Source organism: Mus caroli, chromosome 7 (assembly GCF_900094665.2).
Source record: "Mus caroli chromosome 7, CAROLI_EIJ_v1.1, whole genome shotgun sequence".
NCBI classification, from domain to species: domain Eukaryota; kingdom Metazoa; phylum Chordata; class Mammalia; order Rodentia; family Muridae; genus Mus; species Mus caroli.
The window spans coordinates 118022855-118048567 of record NC_034576.1 but is presented as its reverse complement, the minus strand read 5'-3'; the positions used below and the strand labels follow the sequence as shown (position 1 = coordinate 118048567).

The window sequence follows — 25713 nt, the reverse complement described above, 5'->3', positions numbered from 1 at the left end:
CCCCCCCCCGAGTAACACACACCCCGAGTTTGTTCCCTGTAGTGCTTGGCAAAGTTCAAAATATTTATTTGTTTCTTTTCTCATCCATCTGCTGTAGAGACCTCTGTGTTTATGAGCTTGGTCCTCAGGCAAGTTTATCCTTTCCGTACATTCAGCTTCAAATAATGCGAATAGGCACCTCAAGCTGCAGTGAATAGAGTTTTTCACTGAACCCCAGTGAAGTACGTCTATTTTGTAATAATGAAGTCACTAAAACTCCAAACAGGCAGGCTGATTCTTTAAAGTAAATGGCGGGGAGAGGATAAACGTCGTGTCTTCAGCCATGATGCTGCAGCGTAGCTTTTTAGAGCATCAGTAGGAACCGGGTCCTCTACCTGATTTAGAAACAGAGAGACTGGCCGAAGACGAGAAACCCTTTGGAGCCTGTCATGTGGGGACAGGTATCACTGTGTGCTCTGAAGAGCACTCATGCATTTCAGGGAGCACGGGTGGCTTAGGCTTCCTGTGTACTCTCAAGTTAATATAAGTACTGACTATGGAAGTTCTGTTTACCATAAGATTGTTTTCATTTAAAAATCCATTCAAAACAAGCATAAATGGGTTATGCTATCCAAATTGTTTGTTATTGAAAATCAAGGAAAGAGATGAACAGTAGGAGGTCCAAATGGACATCCTGAGTCCCAGACTCTTCTTTGTCCTTGGGAAACAGCTCTCAGTAGTGTGGTCAGTAGGATCTGGTCTCTCCAGTGTAAAGACTGTCTTATCTGTAACTCTTTGTAGAGATGGTGTGTGTGCCTGTGTATATAAAATGTACTTTGTCACTAGCCCACTTATCACTGTGTCACAGACAGACTGAGACTAGTAAACTTTCATTGAGTAGAACTTTAAACAATTTCTAAAATTTCAGAATTTCCTTAAGGATTTTTTATTGGCTTTGTTTGGACCAAAATATTTTTCTGCTAAGTTTCTCTTGAAGTAATTTAGCATTCTTTCTATTTCTACTAAATGCTAGGTTCTTTCACAGTGATTAGTGCAATAGTTACATCAACTCTTAAAGGTACACAAGTTGATCCCACTTGTACAAATAGGGATATGGTGGCTCAGACAGTTAAATGACTTCTCAAGTACATAAGTCTATGAAGTAAGAGGTCTGAGATTTAAATCCCTTTTCAAAACCTGCCCACTGTACCACAGTCTTCCATCTGGCAGCAGGGTCTGTTAAGACAGGTAAGGTTTTTTTAGTTTTAGGCACTGTAGATACAAATAAATATAGCATCCCTAAAAATCATCCTCAGAAACTCTCAAGTCAGGTTTGAGAAGGTGCAAGGCATGCTTTCATGATGGGGGCCTGTGACTGTGAATAACATCTAGTTATTTCTTACAGTGAATACTAGAGCTTGGGAAAGCCAGAGATTCTTAGCGCAGTAGATGCAGTTGGACACTCAATAAAGAGTCTCTTAATATGCAAGGCTGTGGGCAGCCACATTTGACTTTTATAATGATAAGCAAAACAGTTCTGTGCAGTGATTCATGGAGACAATTGGATTCTCATGTTCTCCTGGAGCTGTTTGTGATAATATGTTACCAGCAAATGCAAGTGAGAAATTTATAGTGAATAGCTATAAGGGAGGTAGAGAGTTGTAGAGGTATGGAGGGGAAAACACAAGATAGTGGCACTTTAGTTATCTGTAAAAGCAGACTATTTTGTACATATTAAAAATGTGGAAATCTGTATTGCTGGTAAAATCTTCCTTCAGCTTCTATAGACAGTGACAGTTTAGAAAATTCATGCCCTTGTGTTTGAAAAGCTTTCCTGCCTCTTTCTCTAGAAGTTAGGGTATATGTGATGTCATATGTAGTAAGGTTTTAGGATGTTGTTTGAGTTCCTGTGCCCTCCTTGGCATCAGCTGAGACAGTTGTGTCTAAATGAATATTGCTGGAGCTCCCATCCCACTCCCCCCCAACCCCCGGCCCCAGGGCTGTCTGAATCCCTGCTTTTGCAGCTGGTATAGCAGTAAGAGTCATACCTTTTGAAGTGCTTCCAGCTCTGACCTGTGTCCAGAGTAGCTTCTGAGGTCAGGGCTGGTGAGTAGAAATTGGATCTCATCTTCCTCTAAACCTAGATATGAATAAGCAGTGATATCCTTGTATTTCACTATTGACTGTTTAAGGACATAGTTACATGTGGGTCATCAATGCTAGACAGAAAATGCAAACTAGAAAAGGATGGTTTACATTAATAAACAGTTCTTAGACACTACAGTGCACCTCCCAGTCTCCTGTACTAGAAGCTGTAGTTAGTTGCTCAAGTGATTTTGCTGTCAAAGTACATGGAATAAGAGTCTGGATGGCTGGGTCATCGACCTCCTCTTCTTCCTTCTCCTTCTCCTTCCTTTTCGCCTCCTCTTCTTCCTCCTTGTTTTAGTTACTTTCTATTGCCAAGACAAAACACTAAGACCAAGGGAACTTTTAAAAGAACGCTTTTAATTTGGGGCTTACAGTTCCAGAGAGTTAGGGTTCATGACCACCATGGCAGGGAGAGGAGTAACAGGCGTCAGGCATTGGTGCTAGAGAAGTAGGCAAGAGCTTACATGTTGAGACAACAACCATGAGGCAGAGAAAGAGTTAACTGGGAATGGCTTAAGCCCACCTCACAGTGAAACATCTCCTCTAATAAGTCCACACCCCCTAATCCTTCCCATACAATTCTACTAACTTTGTCTAAACATTCAAATATATGAGCCTGTGGAGGCCATTCTCATTCAAACCACCACAGCTCTTCTCTTCTTTCTCCTTCTCCTTTTCTTCTCTCTCTGCCTGTCTTTATCTCTATCCCTTCTTTCAGTAGTTATCTAGTAATCAAATACCTCCAACTCTAGGATTAGAAATTATCTTTTGTTTGTTTTTTGAAGTGTTAGGGATCAACTCCAGGACTAGGAAAGCACTCTGCCATTGGGCTATACTTTAGGCCTAAAAGAAAATAGAAAAGAGTGGATTAAGGTTGAACTAAGCGAGCATTTAGAACACACACACACACACACACACACACACACAGAATATTCATAATGATATTCTATATGGAGGGACTGTATTAGTAAGGAAGGAGTCATGTGGTAATTCTAGCCTGCCAGCTTTCACACTCTGGCCTCTGGTTGCTTGGTATGCCCTTCGGGTGAGTGCTGTTTCATTTTCTCTTTTCTTGTGAGATGGGGGTTTTTGCTCTGTGGTCCTAGCTGGCCTCACAGTTATTATGTAAATTGAGAAAGTTTTGAACCTGAAGTTATCCTTCTGTCTCTACCTCCTGAGTGATAGGATTAAAGACATGTGTCATCTCAATTGGCCTTGCATTTTATTTTTTAATAAGCAATTTTATTCTTTGGTTTCATTATTAAACAGGACAGTGATGTCTCCTAACTCCTGTTGTAGTCTGAGAACATGAGCTCACACTATGTGTAGTAGCAGAGCACAGGGCATGGCTTTTCTAAGTTTTTAGTGATTTCTCCAATGTTCATCTGTCTAACCATCATCTATCCATTTACTATCTCATTTGTTTATCTTTTTAATGTTCCTGGAAAAATAAATTAATGATTGGTTTGGCTTTTTAATTGCATTTATGTTTAAAATTTGAAATGAATTTAATGGATCAGGGCATGAGTAAAGAGGAAACATTTAATTGCGTATGGAGGTTTAGAAGCTTCATTTTAAATTTTCTAGCATGGCTACTGTTTTTCTGCTTAGTTAATACCCTACTAGTTTCTCCTTAATTATTTAATAGCGTTTAAACAACTGGGTAATATTTACTGATGTCTTTATACCAAATATTGTACTAGGTTGGCACAATGGGATGCAGAGAAACATGAAATTTTGTTCTCTTTCTTGGAAACTCTATAGTCTGGTTGGGGTAATTTATACAATTGTTTATAATCTATCATTCTTTCATTAGAAAAAGGTTGTGTGCATGAAATATTGAATAAACGTCGTGAGAATGACTTCCTTAGAGCACTTCCTGAGAGGACCACAGTACCTGGGATGGTCCTAGCTGGTTACACGAAGCTGAGGGAAGTGACAGGGCCAAGTAGAACCTAACAGCAAGAGTGAACAGAGCTTGAGGGTACCAGTGTACACAGGGCAGAAAGGGAAGGTACAGCCCAGAAAAGGCTTAGGAAAGTCAGATGAGTCTGGGTGCAGGGTCTTGAATGCCTGGGTCAGGAGTTTAGATTTCACTGTGTCTCCTGGGGAGAGCTACTGATGTGTTTTGATTAGAACAGTGGAGGCAGACAGAATGGCAGCAATTCATTGAAAGAGGAAGGAACTGAAAGAGATAAGCTAGTTTAGAGTAGGTTGCTAGAGTTGAGCCTGATGCACAGAAAAACCCTGTCCTGGGGTGATTTTAAGTATGGCTAGCAGGGAGGGCCTGAGAGACATCAGCAGGGTGGCTTGGCACAGTTGAGGCAGGTTGGCAAAGAGCAGCTGTGATGCTTCTGAGACTCTTCTACGTCTGTGTAAACAAGGGAAGGCGCTGAGGAAAACTCTGATCTACCTAGTTTTAAGTTTTGTTGCTATGGCATTGTAAAGTGTATCTTCATGTTAACAGCCTGTGGTTGTTTGGGGCCTTTCACAGAAGGAAGAAATGTTGGGAGGAGACAAAATAATCATGGGGTTTAGAAATAAAGCAGAAAGATGCTTGATCAAGAGTATAGGGACAGAATAGAGGTGAGTGCCTCGGCACATGAGTGGTATATTTGTATCTGTTCTCTTAAGTAAAATAGAAAGATCTATTTGCTCATTGGCCCCCTTTCAGCTTTTCCTTCTGCTTTTCTTTCTAGAGTCATTGAGCATCTGTAAGATGTGATGCATGAGTCAGGCACTAAGGAGCCAGCAATGAGCAGGGCAGGTGTAAGTCTGTCTGTGGGTCACAAAGGATAAAATCCTGGAATAATTCCTCCTTTCCTGTACTTAACAGAAGCTTGTGACAATGTCTACTGGGGCCTTGGAATTATTTCTCTGACAAAGTATACCTTTTCTCTCAACATTCCTTATTATCTCTGTATTGTAAGAAATACCATGTGGGTGTATAATTTCAGAAATGGCTTAAATTAGTCATCATCGAAGTTCAACACTCCTGATTACATCCTCTCAGCTAGGAGGTTGTCACTCTGTAAGGTCACATGTAGGATATCTTAGAAGGAAAAAGTTTGTTATATTACTTAAAAATTGCAAAATCGAGGAAAATGATGTTTTCACTAGATGATGGCAAATGTATTACAGATCACAGTCAAGCTTGCCCAGAATCCCGATTTCTGTCCTAGCTCTCCCCGTTAGAGTTTCTGAGCCTGTGTGAGCACCTGTGTCTTTCTTACTCTTTCCTGATGATAGAGAGTGGAGGGAGAAGAGTGAAAAGGAGCCTGTCTTCAAGAAAGAGTCTAGTCTAAAGAAAGTGTCCCAACAGGGAGCAAGACACCAGATTGACAGCTTCTGATTTGTATGCCGACTTAGGGAATCCTGAGCTGTTTATGGTGCCCAGTTTGTCTCTCTTTAACCTGGTGTAGGACTTTCTGCTCCCCTGCCAAGCCTATCTCCTCGTGAGTTGAATGATTAGAAGTGATAATTTTTTAGAACAGAGGTGAGAGGCAAACGTGGAATACCAGACTTTAGCAACTTATGTACCTTTCTCGTAAAGGAAGGACACTACTGGGGGAAGAAAACAAGTCCTCTGAGCTGGGAGCATAGGGGGAAGTTGTTTGTTTGCTTGCTTATTTATTTATTTTACCATATTGGAAAGAATTATATGAATCTGAGCATTTTAAATTTTGAGTTAGACATAAAAGAACGTTACTTTGCTAAGAGAGCTTTTATGTAGCAGGTCTCCTTTTCATGTGCCAGGATGCTAAAGATAATAGTTTTACCTGGACCATGGCATCTTCAGTGTGTGGGAAAACCAGGTCAAATGTTCATAGCTTTAAAACCAAACTAGTTTGTAGTTACCAAGGTCCCCAGAAGAGTCAGTCAGTTTGGGCACCAGATTTGGGCAAGAATTCCAGATGCTGAAGGTCTCAAAAACAATTAAAGAGATATATCCTACTCATGGCTATTTCTAAATTTGGATAGAAATAATCAATTTTGGAAGATAAATTTCCAATATCAACAACTTAGACCAATTTAGAAGACAAAAATAAAACATACATTTTCCTTCTCTTTTAAGGAAAAGGTAAGTAAAAAAAACTAATGAGGTTAAATTCTGTTCTTTTCCACTTTCATGGAGAATTCTAAACTAGAAGGAACTCTCTAAGAGGTGAGACTGTTTTGTGATGGACATGCTGCTGAGTGTGAGGGATATAAGCCACCGTGGTGTCACCTGTAGGCCTTTGTACCATGCCAACAAGGCTGTGTGGCTCCTATTCATACTTGGGTTCATTTTCCATAAATTGGTCTTTCTTATTGGTTTCCATTTTTATTTGATGTAAGACTAATAAACCTTTCTGATAAATAACAGAGTGCTTCTGTCGCACAGGCAGGGTTAAAATGCACCCCTTTTGGGGGAAGCCAGATAGGTGTATTTACTCTGTAGAGAGATTTAGAGTTGATTTTTTGTTTTCTTTGTGGTAATTATGTTTGCACTTTGCTGATCACTAGTTGTGCATTATTACAATGGAAGGTGACAATTTGATTGTCTTCAATTGGAGAAACAAGTAATTTTATATTCACTAAGCTGTCAGGTAACACTAACTCACAGAACTGAGAGCTCCTGGCAATGCATTTGGCACCTATATTTAACTGCTTTGATGCTTGCATAACCTCTGCTAAATCAGAAATGCTTCTCCGGCTGGAGACGGTTTTCAGGGCTGTGCAATGAGGTTTTCATTAAGTAGACAAACTGAAAATGAACTGCAAAGCCGTGCGTCTTGCCCCTTTCTCTGCTCCTCCCATCACTGATCTCCTCTTCCTTTCCTTCACACCCTCCCTCTTTCATTCTCCCCTCCATCTCCACTCTCCCATCCTTCTTTTACAGGAGTCTAAAATGCATCTGATACATCCTTACCAGAGAGAATTGCCCCATAGCTTTATGTAGCTGACGGGAACCTAGAAAACCAGCTTCTTCACATAATTTTGTCCAGCAAAGCTGTGCTTGAGATTTCATATTGGGAACAACCTCAATAGTATCACATTTTCATCTCTCTCTCTCTCTCCTTTTCTGAGTGACTGACAATAGAGGAAGAATTCCAGGGATAGCTTCCTACACTTTCTGTTTGAGAGAATGTAGCTCTGGTCTGTGGTTTATTTATTTATTTATTTATTTATTTATTTATTTATTTATTTATTTTTATGAGAGAAGCAGATGAGATGTTCCAGAATCCGACACTCTATTAGTGAATCAGTTTCAGCGCAGTGGGGATGCTCCTTGAAAAAGAAAGCTTTTCATCCCACGTGAAGAGGATATTCTAAGTGACCATGTGGAAATAAATTCATTATGCTGTTATTTTAGATGGCCTTCTCTTATGAAAGCCACGAAGAGGTCTTTCAGTTGAGCTGAACAGTGGCTGTGCTTGATTAAAACCCTCTGAGTTAGGGTGTGTATTTATAGTAGCCATTGTTCAGTTTTGATCTGACTGTCAAGCCACTGGTTTTATTTATATTCTCTGGTAGTGGCTTTACAGAGCAAAACTCCCAACAGCTACTGTGAGAAAATTCAGTATTATTTTCATCAAACAAAAAGTATAGTGGTTCCATGATATCAAGTTGTTTTGCTCTTAGGAAGGAACTGGATACACAGGGACAAATGGGATCATTTTAGGTTTTCCATAGGCAGTCAGCCAATCAAAGGCCAGCAGTTGGACGGGTTGCCTGGGCCTTCTAGCAGATACTGACTAGTTAGACAGATACTGACTAGTTAGACAGATACTGACTAGTTAGACAGATACTGACTAGTTAGACAGAGGAGGTTATGTGCTGTAACATTATCAGGAGAAACAATTCATGAGTCAAAGCATTCCAAGACATGTGAGCTCTAGTCCAAAGAACAGACTCAAGCTATATAAAGTGACAGCAACATTGTCAGCTAAATATAGGCTCCAGAGATACAAACTTTGATGACTTGAGAGGAATCTGTTCCAGGTAGTTCCTGTTCTGTAAGAACCTCAGAGCACCTTTGGTGACAATTCTGGTGTATCAGTATGGAAAATTAGAGGCCTTAGAAAAATCAAGACCATTAATTTAAGCCCCTTCTTAGATACATGTTAAGTGTATTCATTTGCCTCACCTCTGCTAACTTGCCAGCTTGCTCAGATCAGTGAGTATCCTGACAGGTATCACATCTTGGTGGTTCTATATAAACTCTGAAAGAGGAGCTGAAATGCTAGAAGGAAGATAGCTTCTAAGCTTTCCAGTAGCTCTGACAGCACTCCCCTTGCATTCCCTCAGTTGCTTATTAAGACATGGACAAGGAAAGAAAAATTGGTAAAAGCCCATAGGTATTTGGAGGTGGAGTGGAGAGGACATGAGATTGTGGCTTCAAAGAATACAGAGACCCAGACAGCAAGGATAGGTGTTCTGCTTGCATGTGCATCTGTGTACCATACAGGTGCCTAATGACCTTACATGTCTTCACAAGGGGACATTGGATTTCCTGGAACTACAGTTATAGAAGTTTGTTAGTTACCATAGAAGTGGTGGAATTTGAACCCAAGTCCTCTGTAAGAGCAACAGTTGTTCTTCACCAAACAGGCCATCTCTCCAGCCCTCAGGACTCCCTTCACGTTAAAGTATAGAGTTAGGCGTTTCCTTGCAACCCTCTCAAATCCCTGAACGTGGGAATTGGAGGCACAGGAAAAAGGCTTGGAAGTCATTCTTTGCCCTAGCCTGGGTGGACTGGAATCCTTTGTGAGGGTTCCTGGGCATTGTGCATTTTGGCAGCTGAATGTATCTGTTACTCACGCTCCTTAAAATGAGAGGCAGTGTTATATTTTTTTTTTGAAAATGAACTTATTTCTCAGAATCAGATCAAGTGCAGTGTTCAGGAAATAATGAGTTATCTAACCGAGATGAGTCTATGCTGAGGTTCAAAAAATAAATGTAAGCATTAGACTGAACTTTAATGGTTTTATTATAAGCAAATGAGCTTATAAGTGCTGCTTTGTGTTAGAACAGCATTTCTTTTTTATTTTTAGATTTTATTACTTCTTTTATTTTTGAGATTATGATATAATTACATCATTTCCTCCTCTCTTTCCTCCCTCTAAGCCCTCCCATGCACCCCTCCTTGCTCTCTTTTAAATTCATAGCCTCTTTTTTCATTATTGCCTCCATGTGTATGTGTAGGCACAGAATTCTTTGGAATAAGCGTAACATACCTAAAAAGTGAGTGTTATTTGATAATAACCAAAATAATAAAATATTAGATAATAGTTCTGTGTCATTATATTGGAAAGGTTCTGTATACCATACTTTTCTGAAGCAGAGGCCTTAGTGCATGTATGTGTCCACCATCTTCCTCCTTTTATAAAGCCCAGACCACCTCACCTGCCTTGCTCAAGAACAGTGTACATTTACCACTGAATCACTTGGCAGTAACCTAAGCATCTGGACCCCTACAGTAGGGCTTAAGGTAGAGTGTTTGCCCTTTGTTGGAATAGAGACAGTACTGCTGGTGTTCTGGAAACAGCATTGATTATGGAGCATGTCCCCATCAAGCTCATAACCCCAAATCTTAGGCTGGAAGGTCTTCTCAATGGTCCAACATCCAAGGGGATTCACTTGATCTATTGGGCAGATGTAGTTCAAGTGCAGGGAACATATGATGGGAACTGAGTTTCATATGTCCCAAGACATACAATTCTTTTTGGAGGTTTTCCTTGATAATAGCTATGCCCCAGAAAACCATCTTGTTTAACCAGTGTGATAAGTTGACAATGTAGTTTTCCTCTCTGATTATAATGTGCTCTGTGTAGTCAATACACTGGTACCATGTGAGTGTAATTTCCTCTTTTATTTGATCTCCAATGCACTGTATTATAAATAAACAGTTAAAAAAAACACCAAACAAATCTGTTGCATTTCCTTTTAAGATTGTACCACTGTAGACACTTGTTCTAGTAAAGTAGAATTGGGCACATTTGATTGCATTTAAATTTTTCATGCTTCAGCAGTTTGGCTGGGAGCACAGCAAAGAAAAATCCCATGAGCGAGGAGAGTTGAGAATAATAGAACTTGATTTTGTGTATTATAGCGGCAACATTTGCGCTGCTTTAGTAGGGTTGTGTCAGCACTTCCATTATAAACCCCTGTTTTCAGGGGCTTTAACTAGGAAGATTTTTTTTTAATACAAATTAAAAAAACAATTCATTCGAATGATTTTTAAGTTATAATAGAGCAAAAATAAAACAAAGTAAAGTCACATAAAAATTGACCATTTTCGCAAAGATTTTCATTTTTTGTTGCTCATTAGTTGTGTGGGACATAGCTAGGTGAGGTGCTACCTAATATACAGAGGTGGAGTATATGGAAACACCGTTGTAGTGGATAGTATATAGGCATATTTAAAACAAGTGTGAGAATTCACACAAAGCTGACAAACCATAATTAACAAGGTGTATTTGATTCATGGATTCCTAAAGCAGGTGACTTGGGTAGAGTGATGGGAACAAGGGTTTCAGCAGAGTTGATTGTCTGTGCTTCCTAAAGTACAGCTCAGTTGCTGTAGGGAAGTGTCAAGGAGGATTGCTAAGACGTGGACGAGTGCGAAGGTAAGGTTACCTACACATGCTTGCTGTGCAAACCTGACACGAGTTCAATTTCCAGAATCCACTCCTGAATGTTGTCTTCTGGCCTCCACATACATTACTTGGCAAGTGGCCTCTTGCATCTCTGATACCTCTTCCCACCCCCATATTAAAAATGAACAATAAGAAAGGATAATACTAAAGAAAGAAACAAATGAGGCCATAATCAGTTAAATTGAAGACTGTATAATAAGTTATGTGTAAAAATTAGTAAGCCTGATCCAGTGCATGCACATATGCACTGATAGGAATATAACAATTAAAAAAGCTATGCATTAAAAATAAGTTGTGTGTATATTCATATAAAAGACAAACAACTGCCACTTAGTGTTTCTCAACCTATGAGTCGCAAGCCCATTGGGTAGTATACCAAGCATTTTGCATATCAGATATTTATAATATAATTCATAACAGTAGCAAAATTAGAGTCATGAGGTACTAATGAAGTTTTGTGGTTGGGGTCACCACAGCATGAGGAACTGTATTAAACTGCATTGGCAAGGCTGAGAACCTGTGTCCTAGACTAAACACAACAACAAAGCCACTGCTGAGAACTGAAATAGCCCAACTGTTTTATCCAAAGGAAATACCTTAATGAGAGAACAGGAGTCTCCTCCTCCTCTGTGGACAACATAGCTCAGAGTGCTAATAAAACAAGCACAGAGGATGTCAAGCACGGTCCGAGGAGTGCTCTTAGGCCACAGCGTGCCTACCTCCTTACCAAGGCATAGGCTGGGAGCTTCTCCTACCTCCCCACTCCTCTGTCTGGTCATGGTGTGAGCTGAGGATGAACAGTCAGTCGGCTTTAATATATTGGCAGCTGAGCTGGTATTTGAAACCTTGATACACATTTGTGTTTGTGGGTGTAAAATAAAAGACAGCTTGTGTGCCACTGTAAATAGGCTTCTGATGGGTCACTAGAGGGTTCACCAGAAGCTTGCCGATGAAGGAGAGGTGAGGCCTCTCCCCACTAATTGTATTCAGCGTGTAATTTCTAAACTTCCCTCTGAATTTTGATTTTCAATTAACACTCCCCATTTGAAGATAATTTTCTATTTAATGTAATTGCAGGAAATAATTTATTGGCTGATTAAGACTGAGGGCCCAGCCTTCCTTAAGAAAAACACTCACCAACCAGCCTTTAAACTCAACTCATAGCTTTGGACAGATTGAGTCTATTTTTACAGCTGCAGGGTTGTTGAATAAGGATCATACCATTGTTAACCAGCATAGTCTGTCGTCAAAATGATTCTTAAGAGACTGTTTACATTTTGCGTTTTGTGTCATGATTAATTTATACTAAAGTGATAATCACAGATACTGCTACTGGAAGGCAACAGATTACTTTATAATAAAAGGCTGCTTGTTGGAGAGAACCAAAGTCACTCTGAGTTTTGGATTATGACTTTTTCTTCACTTGCATTGAACTGTTTCTAAAAGGTGGCAGTCAACTCATTCATTCGTTTTTAATGTGTGTGATTACATTAGGGCTAACTGCCCATTATCTGAACAATGCAAACACTCTTGCTGCCTGTGACCGATGCTTGATAACTTACAGGACAGTTATAATTGCCTGGTTTTGAAGTGGTATTTCTGGGGCCAGTACAGTAGGTTCTGTAGTGACTTCCAATACTGAGACCCATCCATTGGTTATGGTTCTCCATGTGTGCATGTATTCCCCCATTTGTTAGCACCAACAGGAGTCACTGGAGAATGTGTCTGAGTCTTTGAAATGGTGCTCTTTAGAGCATTCAGTTTCTCTCTTTTTAGGGAAATAGAGCTATTCATCTACAAACTGTTCCTATTCTACTTTCTAGTCTCATCTAAATTGATGAAAGTTTTAGTATTTGTACAATGATTATTATAAGTAGGTATCAGCATTTTATTATGTTTCAAAGCACTTCAAAAGCCCGTAATACTTTTATTTAGAACTGTGCATAATTAGTTTAGCTGATCTTCTATTAATGTTTTTCACTGTAGGATACTAACTCTGAGCCCCCTCATTAATTGTGAGAAATTTAGCATTAGCTGTTAAATCCTATGTGAAACATGGGCTGCTACATAAAAACTACTGTTTAAATTGGAATTAACTTAATTATTTTTCCTTGCACTTGATATTTCCTTCACTGCAATATTCATGAAAGCATGTGACAGATTTGTAAATTTAACTGTTAATCTCAGATTTCTAGACCCTTTAATCAGTATTTATTTGTCTGTAGAAACAGTACAGGCAAGTTAATGATTTGCTAATTTGAAAAATGCTCATGTGGTTCCCTATGTTAACTGATTTGTGCATTTAAAAATGGTATGAAATCAATTAATGTTAAAGAGCAATTAAGGTGGCGATTGTATTCCTTCCATTACACAGCAGTTTCAAAGGAAATACAATAAATAAAAATCAACATGAAGCTTTAGGGGAAAATAGATTCTTCCATTAATTTGTAAACTTTTAGTGATTTGGTCACTGACCCCTTTACTAAGAAATTCATCTTTCTAAAGTGATGTTCTCAGAGCTCTGTAATTTTGTTTTACATGGTTTTTTATCTCATCTGAAGCACACAATGAAGACCCCACTACACAGTCCTTTGACAGTCTCTTTGTGAAGACTGCCACTAATGAGAGAGACTTTAAACCTCTAGTAGGCACAGGAGCCATTTTATATTTTCATAGTAGATGCTATGAGTCATGTGTATTCTTTCTGACATGAAATGGAGATATAATTATTTTAGAAATTCAACTAAAATGCCACAAAGTTGCTATAACATTTATCTGACACTAGAAGCCATTCAGTCAACATGGCACTTAAAAGTTAAGAAGCAATTCTTAATGTATCTTGGAGGTCTTCAGAAAAGTTTCATATAGGCCATTGGTGTGCGGTCTGCCACTCATAATCAATATTTAAGATAGGAAGTCATGACCAGTTTTATTAGCATATTAAGGACAAATTATTTAATGAGTCTAATTTTTTTAAAACATAAGCTTAATTTTTCCCTTCAGCACTCTGTGACAAAGTTAGATATTCTTTCTCTGAAGTCATTCCTCAGAGTTGTACATTAGTCCATCTACTGACTCACTCGTTCTTTTCATTGCTCACCACCAACCCAAGTACCCTTGCCACCAGAAACTCATAAAGCCTGGAAGAGGGGCATACAAATACATATATTGTACATCATGAAAATGTATAAAGATCAGATTTGGGGATTGTGTAAGGGAAAATATAAAGCAGTTAGGGGGCACAGGCAAAGAGGAGGAGGATAACAAATAAGCCAATTGTCCTTTGTAGTTTACACTGTCAATTTCTCTGTTTCAAGGATTTTTATTTTTTGCTATTATTTTATTATTAGTCAAATACAATAGCTTCTAATTTGTTTGTACAGAGTCCTCTAATCCACAGTGTTTCCCTTCTTCTGCAGAAGAATGTCTTCCAAGCAAGCCACCTCTCCATTTGCCTGTACAGCGGATGGAGAGGAAACAATGACCCAGGACTTGACCTCAAGGGAAAAGGACGAGGGCAGTGATCAACACACGGCCTCCCATCTGCCTCTGCACCCCATAATGCACAACAAACCTCACTCTGAGGAGCTGCCTACACTTGTCAGTACCATTCAACAAGATGCTGACTGGGACAGCGTTCTGTCATCTCAGCAAAGAATGGTGAGCACCACAATTCTAGTGCCTGTTATCAGCGATGGGAGATGTTAAGGAAAATGAAAATACATGGCTTCACAGTATTCCTGATCAGACCACAAAACAAACATGTGGCATACATACCATTGTTATTATTCTGGTAACTGGGAATTCTTGGAAAGCAGTTTGTGATCTAGGCTATGGCTATAATTAGGTCTGCTTGACAAAAGAATATTGATTTACTTTTTAAACAAGCAGAAGTCAGTTATCTTATACTTTCCATTTTAATTTAATGTGATTAATTTAGTAATGTCACAAAATAGATATTCGAATGAAGTGTGTCTATGTATTAATATTGAACAATTAAGCAAATATGTCCATGTGAATGAGATCATAGTGTGACTACATCTTCAATGAGGACATGCCTGTATCTATCATTTTAAATGAGAAGTCATGTGCCTATATATTAATATCAAAGGAGCATTGGAGACGCCTGTGTACCATCCAATCAGACCACATAGGTTTTCTCTAGAAGCAGAAACAACATTCCAAGTAATGCAGGAGTATGGCGCTTTCCCATGGTAAATTCTATCTTCTAAACATCCCAACAGAAGCCTCAGGACGGACACTAATTATCTAGTCCAACAACAATCTTCTTTATTTTTATCATCTAGAAGAAGCCAGAACCTTGATATGCCTTAACCCTAGCTTGTATTTTTTAACTTTTGGGTGACCAAAAATTAAGTTAGTGAAAAATATCTTAAGTAGACAATGAGAGTTTTAGTCCTAAACAAAAAACAAGATATCATTTTAAATGCCTTTGTTAACAAATGAACATACTGACATAAATAGCTCCCAGAGGGAGAAAGTTTTTTTTTTTCAAATGTTTTTGTAGATACAGTATAGGTGTGGGGGAGGGAATCAAAGGATGAATGGAGCATGTCTTGAATAATTTTAGATTTACTCCATGATTAACAAATTTCATTATGACATTTTCATAATGCATGTAGTACTTTTATTACAGTTTCCTGCTCTTCTACCATTTCTTAAACACCCCCCTTCCTCTACTTTTCTTTTTGTTCTAAGTTCCTGATAGTCCTTTTATGTCAATGTTTCTCTCTCCCACCATATTCAACTTGTTTCATATATGGGGGGGGATACTTATACTTGTCTTTGTGTATTTGACTTAGTTCTCCTAACATGATGATCTCCAGATTTTCTTGCAAATGACATCATTTTGTTCTTTTATACACGGGGAATCAAGAGTGAATAGTTTTCTGGGCTGGAGATACATCTTCCAGGAGAAAGGGAAGGCAAATATATATCGAGGCAGGAATGGAGAACATTTTCTGATTGAACTTAACTTGTTCATTCCATGTCTGCATGGTGGCATGGCTGAGGTGCATATCCACTCTCTGCTCCTTGCTCATAGGCAGGATAATGAGACTGCTTGGTCTTTATTTGAACAGATATCTATGGAGCACCTTCTGGATGCCACCCATTCCCTAACTATAGCTGTATTATGGTGAAGCAGAGGTGATGCATGCCTGCTTGGAGGTTGTGTTCTTGGACAGGAGACAGACATGCAAATATGTATATAGTTGAAGTTGTCCATGCTATGCAGAAGGTCAGAATGTTGTCTGAAAGCACAATGAGGTGAATCTGACTTGGAATATAGATGGATAGGATGCCCTCTCCAACCTAAGGCTGACAGAAAGTAGTCAGAGTAGGGCAAAGAATAAATCCGTGGAGAGAACAGCATGTATGGAGTGTCTGAGGTGATAAACCCAGAACTTAATTTAAGGAAATGAAAGATGGTCTTTGTGGTCAGAGGATAATGAATGAAGATACATCAGATGTGGTTGGAAAAATAGATAGGAGCCATATCATACAGGCCTTGGAGATGGCATTGTGGAGGTGAGATGTGATCTGAGTGCAGTGGGAGCAGCCTTTGAAGGGCTGAGGAAGGCTTCTCACAGATAATTCCAACTGTGGGCCAGTGAATGGATGGGCGGGCAGCAAGAGTGAAAGGACGGGCCCTGGGGTTTCTACTTCAGAAACCTAGATGAAAGATTACAGTGACTTGGATTAGTGTAAACAAAGGGGGGCACAGAGAGGGACTGGCTCAAGATAGCTGTGCTTTGATGCCATGCGCAGGCCTGAGCAAGTATAAGTAACTCGACTGGAAATGTATGGGGAGAGGCAGGGGCAATACACTCTAGTTCTGTTTCTTCTGAGGGCACTTTCCTTATTTTTCTTAGAAAAACTTTATTTTTGGCAAGTGTTTTGCTGAGTTAGTCTGAAATTTTTGTTATGTAGAACTTGTCAGAAAATAGATATTAATGTATATGTAATAATTTATGTTACATATGATTTATGGTAGTGTAAAATAGCTTAAGGTTGCAAACATACTATAGATTAGTGTGAAAGAGACCATTCTCATAGAAATGTTTCCAAACTTTCACTATGCTTTCTGCTGGAGCTTTTGTGTTCTCCAAATGCTGGAAAGCCAAAATATTTGTTTAACTCCCACTCTATAGCGTTTCCCAGCTGTGTACTTATATGGTGCAATAAAAGGATTTAACAAATGGGAAATAGCAGCTGCATGTGGAAACTTTCTTTGTGCTCCCTCTTCACCAGATAGAGTCAACAACATGGAGCCTGTAGCCTCGGACCTGAACTGACCTAGGCCACAGATCAGGTCACCAGGCAGCTTCTGTTTCTTGTAAAGAAAAACAATGGAAGGATTTTTATGTTCCTGCCAGACCTGAAAATGTGTGTGTGTGTGTGTGTCTGTTTGTATAGCGTGTGTGTGTGTGTGTGTGTGTGTGTGTTGGAGTAGGACGACTGTGACTGATGTGAAATTTTAATTTATTTCATTAACTAAGAAGTCTAAAGCACATTGATGAAGAGCCCAGGCATTTGCAGTTGTCTTCTATGGATCCTGTCTGTTTGCTTGCTTGCTTGATTACTATCAACTGAATCCCATCAAATACTGTAGAGAAATAGAAGCCAAGAATGACTATACAAAGTACAACATACATTTGTCAGGGCCTCATCTTCTGGACAGCATTTGGTCTACTGAATCCAGAAGGGTTTCACTGGGAAATATCAAAAACAAAAGTAGAAAAGACAAAAAAAATTCACCAGTCCCCATGACCTGACTAGAAAAAAAGTTTCAACTTAGCATCCTGGTTATTTTAAGTGGAAACTCAATAAAGTAAGATGCCACACAGTTTCCAGTAAGAAAAACAATGCGGAGGAATCTAAGCACAGAAGGAGGATAGAAGTTCTAGGGAAGGGATTTCACAGACCAATGCGATATAAAACAGAAGCCAGAATGTCTGATTTTAAATTTAGTGGTTTTTATCAGCTGGTGACTTTTTTATGGTTGAAGAGTTAGTACACACAAGAATGTCTGTCTGCTTCTGTGTACAGCACTTCTTCTTGTCATGGTTTCGGGGTACCAATACCTTTTTGGCATAGGAACATTGACACCATCCAGAGATGTGTATTTTTATTCTTATTGACCCTGTGCCATTAGTAAAGAATGCACACACGTAATAAAATGTACACAGCACATTTCTTTCTGATGTCAGTGTGAAGGAACATCTCTGTGATAGCTAGTAGTGACTGATATTTGTTCTTATATGTAATTATTTTCCACAAAAGTTTTATGTGTAGAAAGAACATGTGAGCCTGGGTATTGTTAGTAAACTTTTCTGCAAATTACATATTTTGTGGGGCAGGGTGTGTTGTGAAGATTGCATTTCTGTGTAGCTATTGTATCAAATGAATGAGTTGAGAGGTGCATGGCATACTATGTTCTCGTTCTCCTACTCCTACTAGTACAATTTTATATTTTTCCTTTTTTTTTGCTTTAAAATATAATTTAAAGAGGTGATACCCACTGGCCATGGGGCTTTGGAATGAGTACTCAGTTCCAGATACAAAGATTACTTGTGATGATATCAGGTTTCTGTTCTAGTAGAACTTACATAGCACCAGGTCTCAGAGTCAGACAGTTCAAACAGTGAGGAAGAGTCAGTGAGGGAGAATGAGAAGGAAGATCTTTCTAAAGAGGAAAATTTTCAGCCGAAATTTGGAACAAGTCAATTGTACAGAGACTTGGAGATGATACATATAAAAGTACTTACACGTAGTAATAAGTAATAATAATAAGTACAAAAATCTTAACAATTTCTCATTTTTAACAGTGTTTGGATTTAAAATATGTTTTTATTTATCTACTTCCTGCCTATCACCTCTCACCAATTCCCCCTGACAACCAACCCAGCTTCTTACTGACTTTATGTCCTCTTTGAAAATTTGTTACTATATTAATAAATAATATTAATAATTCCCTGAGTTCAACTAGTGCTAAACAGATGTGAAAGGATGTAGGACCATCCACTGGGGGACAGACCACCTATCAGTAGGCACATTCCCACAGAAGAGTGAATCAGCAGCTTCTAACTGTCAATAGGTCCTTTGATAGAGATGGAGCCTCAGCAGCCCCTGGAATCTTCACTGGCTTGATATTGTTAAGGTCTTATCCAGGTAAATGTTGCTGATGTGGGCTGATGTGTATACCAGCCATGTCCAAAAACATTCCACAACTCTCCTTCCCATTCTATGTCTCTTAAATTCTTTTTTCCCACTCTTCCATCATGTTTCCTGAACCTTGGATATGGTGAGGTTGATATAGATGACCCATCTATGGCTGAGTACCTGCAGTCAGCACTTTGACCAGTTATTGGTCTCTGCATTAACTACCATCAACTGCAATAAGAAACTCCTCTGACCAAGGTTGGAAGCAGCACAATTATATGGATATAAACATAATATTAGGAGGGCAGTTTGACAACCCTCCATTTAGTATAATAGCCTCAATAGACTTCCCCATTAGACTCTATGATCTTTCAAGTCATAGACCTTTGACCAGGATACAGTATCAGACAAAAATACCTCTTATGGAACAAGTCTCTAATCCAATCAGAAAGAAGTTGGTTATTATCACAACTGTCATACAATGATCACACCAGTGGAAACATCTTTTCTGGCAGGTTGATGCTATAGCACGAAGGGTCCAGAACTGGGAAATGTCTTTCTGCCCTGGTAGCCTGAACAGCACCTTCTGGTGCTGTGAAAGCCATTAGGAGAAATTCCTGGTCAATTTGAGATTTCTTAATGTCCTGCAACCAAAGTGCATTGTGTCTTTAGCAGTTAGTACAAACATCTTTTGATTAGTGTATTTGAACAACAAAACACAGCAGAGTGTCTGGACAGGACAGAATGATGTGGAATGAAATCAAGGGCAGGGAGAGGATACATATCATAGAGTCTCAAAGGTTGTAATGAAATGTTTGAACTTTGTTTCAAGTACAAGAGGAAGCCATTGGGATTTTAAGCAAGAGAGTAATAACGTTTTATTTAACTTTCTCATAGATCACATTGCTTACTGTGCAGGTACAACTGAGATGAGGCTGGCAGAGGGAACAGTTTCGGAGGTTATCCATTGAGAACATGAAGGCAGGAGCTTAGTCAAAATTGAGTGAAATAAAAGAGGCCAACGTCCAGGGACACAGTGATAGACATACACATTCCCGATCAAACCATGGTGACTTCTGTGTGACCATGAAAATGTGATGAGACACCAATGGTCTGCCTCTATCTTTATGTGTAGAGTGTGTGTGTGTCTGTGTGTGTGCATGCATGTGTGTGGGATCAATGTGTGTAGCTATATGTTTGAGAATGCACACATGTATATATGTTTATAGAGGTCAGAGGTTGATGTTAGTTGTCTTCTTCAATCACTTTCCACTTGATTTACTGAGACAGGGTCACTTGCTGAACCCAGGGCTTGCCAATTTGCTTAGTCTGACTAACTAACTTCCCCAGGCTCTTAACTCAGGAATTTTGTGATTACAAACTGACCACCTTACCTGCCTGACTTTTATGTGAGTCCCAGAAATTCAAACTCTGCTTACTAGGAAGTGCTTTATCCATTGAGCCACATCCCCAGCCAACACAGGGTCTTTCTTGAAAAATGTACAACGTGACAATAAGGTTTAAAGTAGGACTCATGAACATAGGCCTTTGTCTATTTACACTCACAATCATATTGATATTTATTTTAGGCAAAGATGTTATTACATATATCTGCTTTTGAACTACTCATTAAGTAGAAAAAAACTACATTGAACCCTCAGCCCAGAATGTCTGAAGCTCTTGCTTTAGAGATGCAAGTGGACTAGCTTTCTTGCTTGTATTGGGACTGTAGTTTAGGAAGTGTAATTGATCTGCTGCTGATTACCTGCAGCCTACCAGAGGACTGATGCACATTTTTTTTTTTTTGGTTTTTCGAGGCAGGGTTTCTCTTTATAGCTCTGGCTGTCCTGGAGCTCACTTTGTAGACCAGGCTGGCCTCGAACTCAGAAATCCGCCTGCCTCTGCCTCCCGAGTGCTGGGATTAAAGGCGTGCGCCACCACGCCCGGCTTGATGCACATTTTTTATGACCCCTGGTCAATCTATGAAAAACTCAAAAAATACAGAAAAGAGCAAGATTTAGATGGTGATTTTTATTTTTTAGAGAAGTTTTAAGGTAAGATGCACATCAACAAGAGACGTGAAGATTGTTCTTTGTTATAATCAAAAGAAATAATAATGCCATGTTGGTTTACTTGATAGTGACCAGGAGCAAAGCTTCCTTGCTTGCAAGCTGTTGGGCCTCTCTGCCTCTTGCTTCAGCCAAGCAAAATTGCTAGTCAGCACTGGAGTGTTTTCTGTAGTTCACTTGGAGTCATAAAATTTCTGGTGTGGACTTTGTACCATTTCTCGGAACATGGCTGTTGTCATTGTGTGATAACATAGTCCAGGAATTCTCACTGGGGATTTAATCTGCCACACTTCATGTTGTGACAGACTTTTAGAAGATTTCTCATCTTGCTTCTTTTTGAAAGATTTAAGAATGTTGAATTGTTGCCAAGGGTTTTGTTTGTGTGTGTGTGTGTGTGTGTGTGTGTGTGTGTGTGTATGTGTGAGAGAAAGAGATTTAGTAATTTAAGGTACTAGGTACCACCCAGATGAATTTAATTTCAATACATTTATTGGGGCTATAATTCAGTAAGTGTGGCTCACCTGGTCTGACTAGTATTGCTGTCCTCATGCCCAAGGGCAGGTTGATCTGTCTACTGTGTGGTATCTGATCAATATCTGAAGCCCTTGGGAAAAAATTCAAACTGGCAATATTTAGGCTTCTTGAGAAATTTAGTTACTTCTTGTCTTAGTTACTTTCTTCTGCTGTGACAAATCACCATTACCAAGGCAACTTATAGAAGAAACAGTTTCATAGGAGTTTCAAAGGACAGGTCCGTGACCATGATAGTAGGAAACATGGGCAGCAGGCAGGTGCTGGAATAGTAGTAGCTGAAAGCCTACATCTGATCCATAAGCATGAATCATATGTGTGTGTGTGTGTGTATACACACACATACATATGTATATATATATGTGTGTGTGTATATATATATATATTGAGAGGGAGGGAGAGAGAGAGAGAGAGAGAGAGAGAGAGAGAGAGAGAGAGAGAGAGAGAGAGAAATTGAATATGAATGGCCCCTATAGGTTCATATAGGGTTTGGAAGGTTTAGGAGTGTGGCCTATTTTGAGTAGTTGGGCCTTATTGGAGGTGTGGCTTCGCAGGAGTTTTTTTTTGTTTTTTGTTTTAGAAGTCCCCTAAAGAACAGGGGAGAAAGCATTCGAACATATGAGCCTTATTCAAACCACCACACTACTATTCTCATTTTCTAATTTTGAAAATTCATTCAACTTAGAATTCTAACTTAGTTGTTGATTAGGGGAAGATGTCCAACTGTGGCCCAGAAGACACCAAACAGTATTATTCCCTTTCCCATAACTTTGAAATCAGCAAACATCACTGTCTCTTTTTATAAAAATTATTTCAGTAATTTAATCACAAACTTAGTTGCAGTTCATGCTATAGAGTAAAACCCCATTTTGCTATGTGGAATTTGTTAAACCTTGTGGCAGTGAAATGGGAAACTTGTTTGTGTGTTTAACACACAGATACTCTACTGTAACTTTAATGCCTGGATCATGCCCTATGTTTCCTTTCTGTTATTTTTCCTCCATGATACTCTAAAAGAGTTCCTCAAACCTGGACTGTTTAAATAAAAAGGAAAAAGGTTATTGGAGTGCTCCTGAAGGAAACTTTGACACTTTTGGAATTCTGAGTGGCCATATCTTACTTTGTCCTATTAGTGATGTCATAGCTTTGTTAAGACACTTTCTGAAAAAGGTTTTCTTCTTACCTGGCATATAATCAAAATCTTTATCAGAAGCAGAAACACTAGCTGCTCTGCAATGGTTGACTTCCCCTTGGGCACGAAGGGATCAGGTATGCATGCTGATTAGCACAATCCAGTCATTAGCATGTGATTATGTGGGCTACATATTGAACACCTGCCAAAATCTAAGAATCCCATACTTTGCTGTATCCATGCAAAGACTTGTATTTCGTCTGTGTTTTGACAGTTTGAGGAAAATCAGTCCCTGCTATCTTTTCTGTCACTATAATAAAACTGTGTGCACAGTGTCTCTTCAAGGAGCTGGGCTATGCCACGCTCGACTCTGCACTGTCTGTATAAGCTCCAGTGGCGGGGCTTGCAGAGTACTGAACCCCATCACTGGTGTCACTTGTCATTTACACATTTCTACCCAATCATGGATATTGTCGTTTGGGTGATTTGGCCATCTTTTCCTAATTTTTTCCAAATCAATTTTATGTGATTTGTTTCCCCATGACTAGTTTTCTTTTCTTTTTCTGAGTGACACTAGTGTACACGTTGCACTTTCCTAGGTTGCTGGTCTACCACAGAGTGTGTCTTGTCATCCACGATGCCGCTCTTCCCTATGTTGCTGGTTTATTGTTGAGAGTGTATCTTGGAGTTGCACTTCTACAGAGCAGAAGTTGTACCATGATAATTATTTAAAACAATATTTGATTGTAGCAGAAACTGGTGTAATCTGGTATAGAACAAACAGCTTGAACGGGATGATCCTCAGGTTTTATTTTTTCTTATGGATTAACATATTTGAATGTAGAAGACTTTTACTTTTAAAATAATCCTGTTAGAATTTGTTGTCATTACTCAGTGGGGGATTACTTCAGGACACCAATGCTTTTCTGCTTAAAGTAGAACTCCATAGCGCTTCTAGTCTTCAAGTGGTTTGGGCCTATGTATACACTGCTTCAAAATTCTTCATGCCATCTCTTCTTGCCTGGCTGTGAGAACTTCACCAGAATGAAAAACAATAACTGAAATAATGAAACCTGCATATTTGTGATGGTCTAAGGAGCGTGCTCTAGAGAGGAGGGTATGGACCGAGTGACATGTAGGGATTTTCAGGACGACTTTGAACTTTTTAGGGGAGCATGAACTTCCTCTCCAGCCCCTTGAAACTGATGTGATGGGATGGGGAGGACAGTGGTGGTTGTCCCTGCTTTGTAACCACAAGCCAGTGCTGTTTGCCTTCCTTAGGGTCTGTCTTCTCTAATTCCAATGGAGCTGGGTTTTCCAGGAAGGCAATTGAATTCCACCTGCACCATTCAGAGGAGAGCCTTGAAAGGCTCTGATGAGGACTCAAGCAGGAGAGATCTTACCCTGCTCACCCTGTTCTCTCCACAAACACATCCAATTCTTCACTAGACAAGCCTTCAATAAATGTGTCTTAATCACTTTAGTATGCAAATTATTCCACCATTTGATTGTCCTTCTCAATGAAAAGTTTTCCTTGTTTCTCAAGAGAGGTGTAACCTTTTAAAAGAACAACTCTAAGCTAGCATTCCCTTTTGTTAACATAGCCTTCCATGAGATAACATTTATTATGTTGTAATATTAACCTTCTAACTATTATTTTGGTGCTACTACATTCCCATGACTGCTGGGCATTATTTTTCTAGGTGATGCAAATTGAATTCAATATTATACCTTTTCATAAACTACATTCTTAGATCCAAAGTATAATTTACAAACCTTCACTAATAAAATTTTACAATCAGGTTGAAATTAGAAATGGATATTTAGGCATTTAATTTATCTTCTTTATATTTCCTTAGTGCCCTAGAAAATGGAAAATCTTGTTTAACAAAAATGATTGGAAATTATTTGTAAACTTTTGTTTTCATCATTATTTAACTCCAAGTTATTTCTATTACCAGTGTGTTGAGAGTAGCTTGAATACAATGTTCTAAAATTCATCTAATTTCTGATAGGACTTATGTCTTTTCTAGCACAGATAGACTAGAACAGTGTCACAGAATACACTCACTGACATGAAATGTCAACAAAATGGAAAAGGAAGAATTAGAACACTTAGATGACAATTATTTTTATTTTGGACTGTGTGTGTCTGTGTGTGTCTGTGTGTCTGTGTGTCTGTGTGTGTCTGTGTAGCTGTGTGTGTATATGTATCTGTGTGGGTGTCTTGTAATTATTGAGACGTAGCTAGGATTAAACAAATCAAGGATACCACTACTTTGCTGATAAATGAAGAGCTCCACAGGCATGCTTTCAGTCTACAGGTGGTTTTGATTTATGCATATTTTCTTGTACAGATTCTTCAGTTAATTTCTTCTTATCTCCATGAAGAAATTGAGGAAACTTTTGCACTTGAATTTATCAGTAATATTTTACTTTCAGCTGTTTTATTTTGTACTTTTTCATTTTGATAACTCCTGTTTCATTTTGCACAAACACGACTATACTTTGTTTATAATTTGAATATAGTAGTTTGGGCTGTTGTTCTTTTTAAAATGGCAAAATAGGTTAAGGAATGAATCTTAGTTTTTGGTATTTGAAAGTTCCCTCTCAGAAAGTGCAGGCTGGTGATGTGGTTGTCAATAAAGTCGTATTGCCTGAGGTGGGGAAAGGCAGAGATTCAGGCACTAGGGGACCCGATGGTCAGGTTAGACTTCCTACGCTTTGTGTCAATGTTGAGACATTTAGCGCCTAGTTTCCCCCCCCTTTCTGCAAATACATAGATAAGTTTGTAGATACATGGATGGATGGATGGATGTTTTACAACACTGTAGCATCTGGAAATTATTTTCAGTCTGTTCATATTTTATTCTCCTTGTAGACATTGAAATAAGAATGCTGAAGACGTTACATATATTTTTCTAGATTAACACAAGTTTCCTGTTAAGCTCATCATAGGTATTTGATGTATTAGGAAGCCATTTAAAGACTTTTGCAGTGGAATCCTCAAAATTGGAACATGTACTAG

The 25713-nt window shown here is 38.9% G+C and overlaps 1 protein-coding gene across 1 annotated transcript in view; it reads left to right on the top strand.

Moving 5' to 3' along the window:
* Positions 1 to 25713, top strand: part of Sox6 (SRY-box 6) — a 554993-nt gene that overhangs the window by 211471 nt on the left and 317809 nt on the right. Inside the window, exon 3 of the mRNA XM_029480199.1 lies at positions 14189 to 14429. Coding sequence (XP_029336059.1) covers positions 14193 to 14429 — 237 coding nt within the window. The 5' untranslated portion in view covers positions 14189 to 14192. The remainder of the gene's footprint in view (positions 1 to 14188; positions 14430 to 25713) is intronic.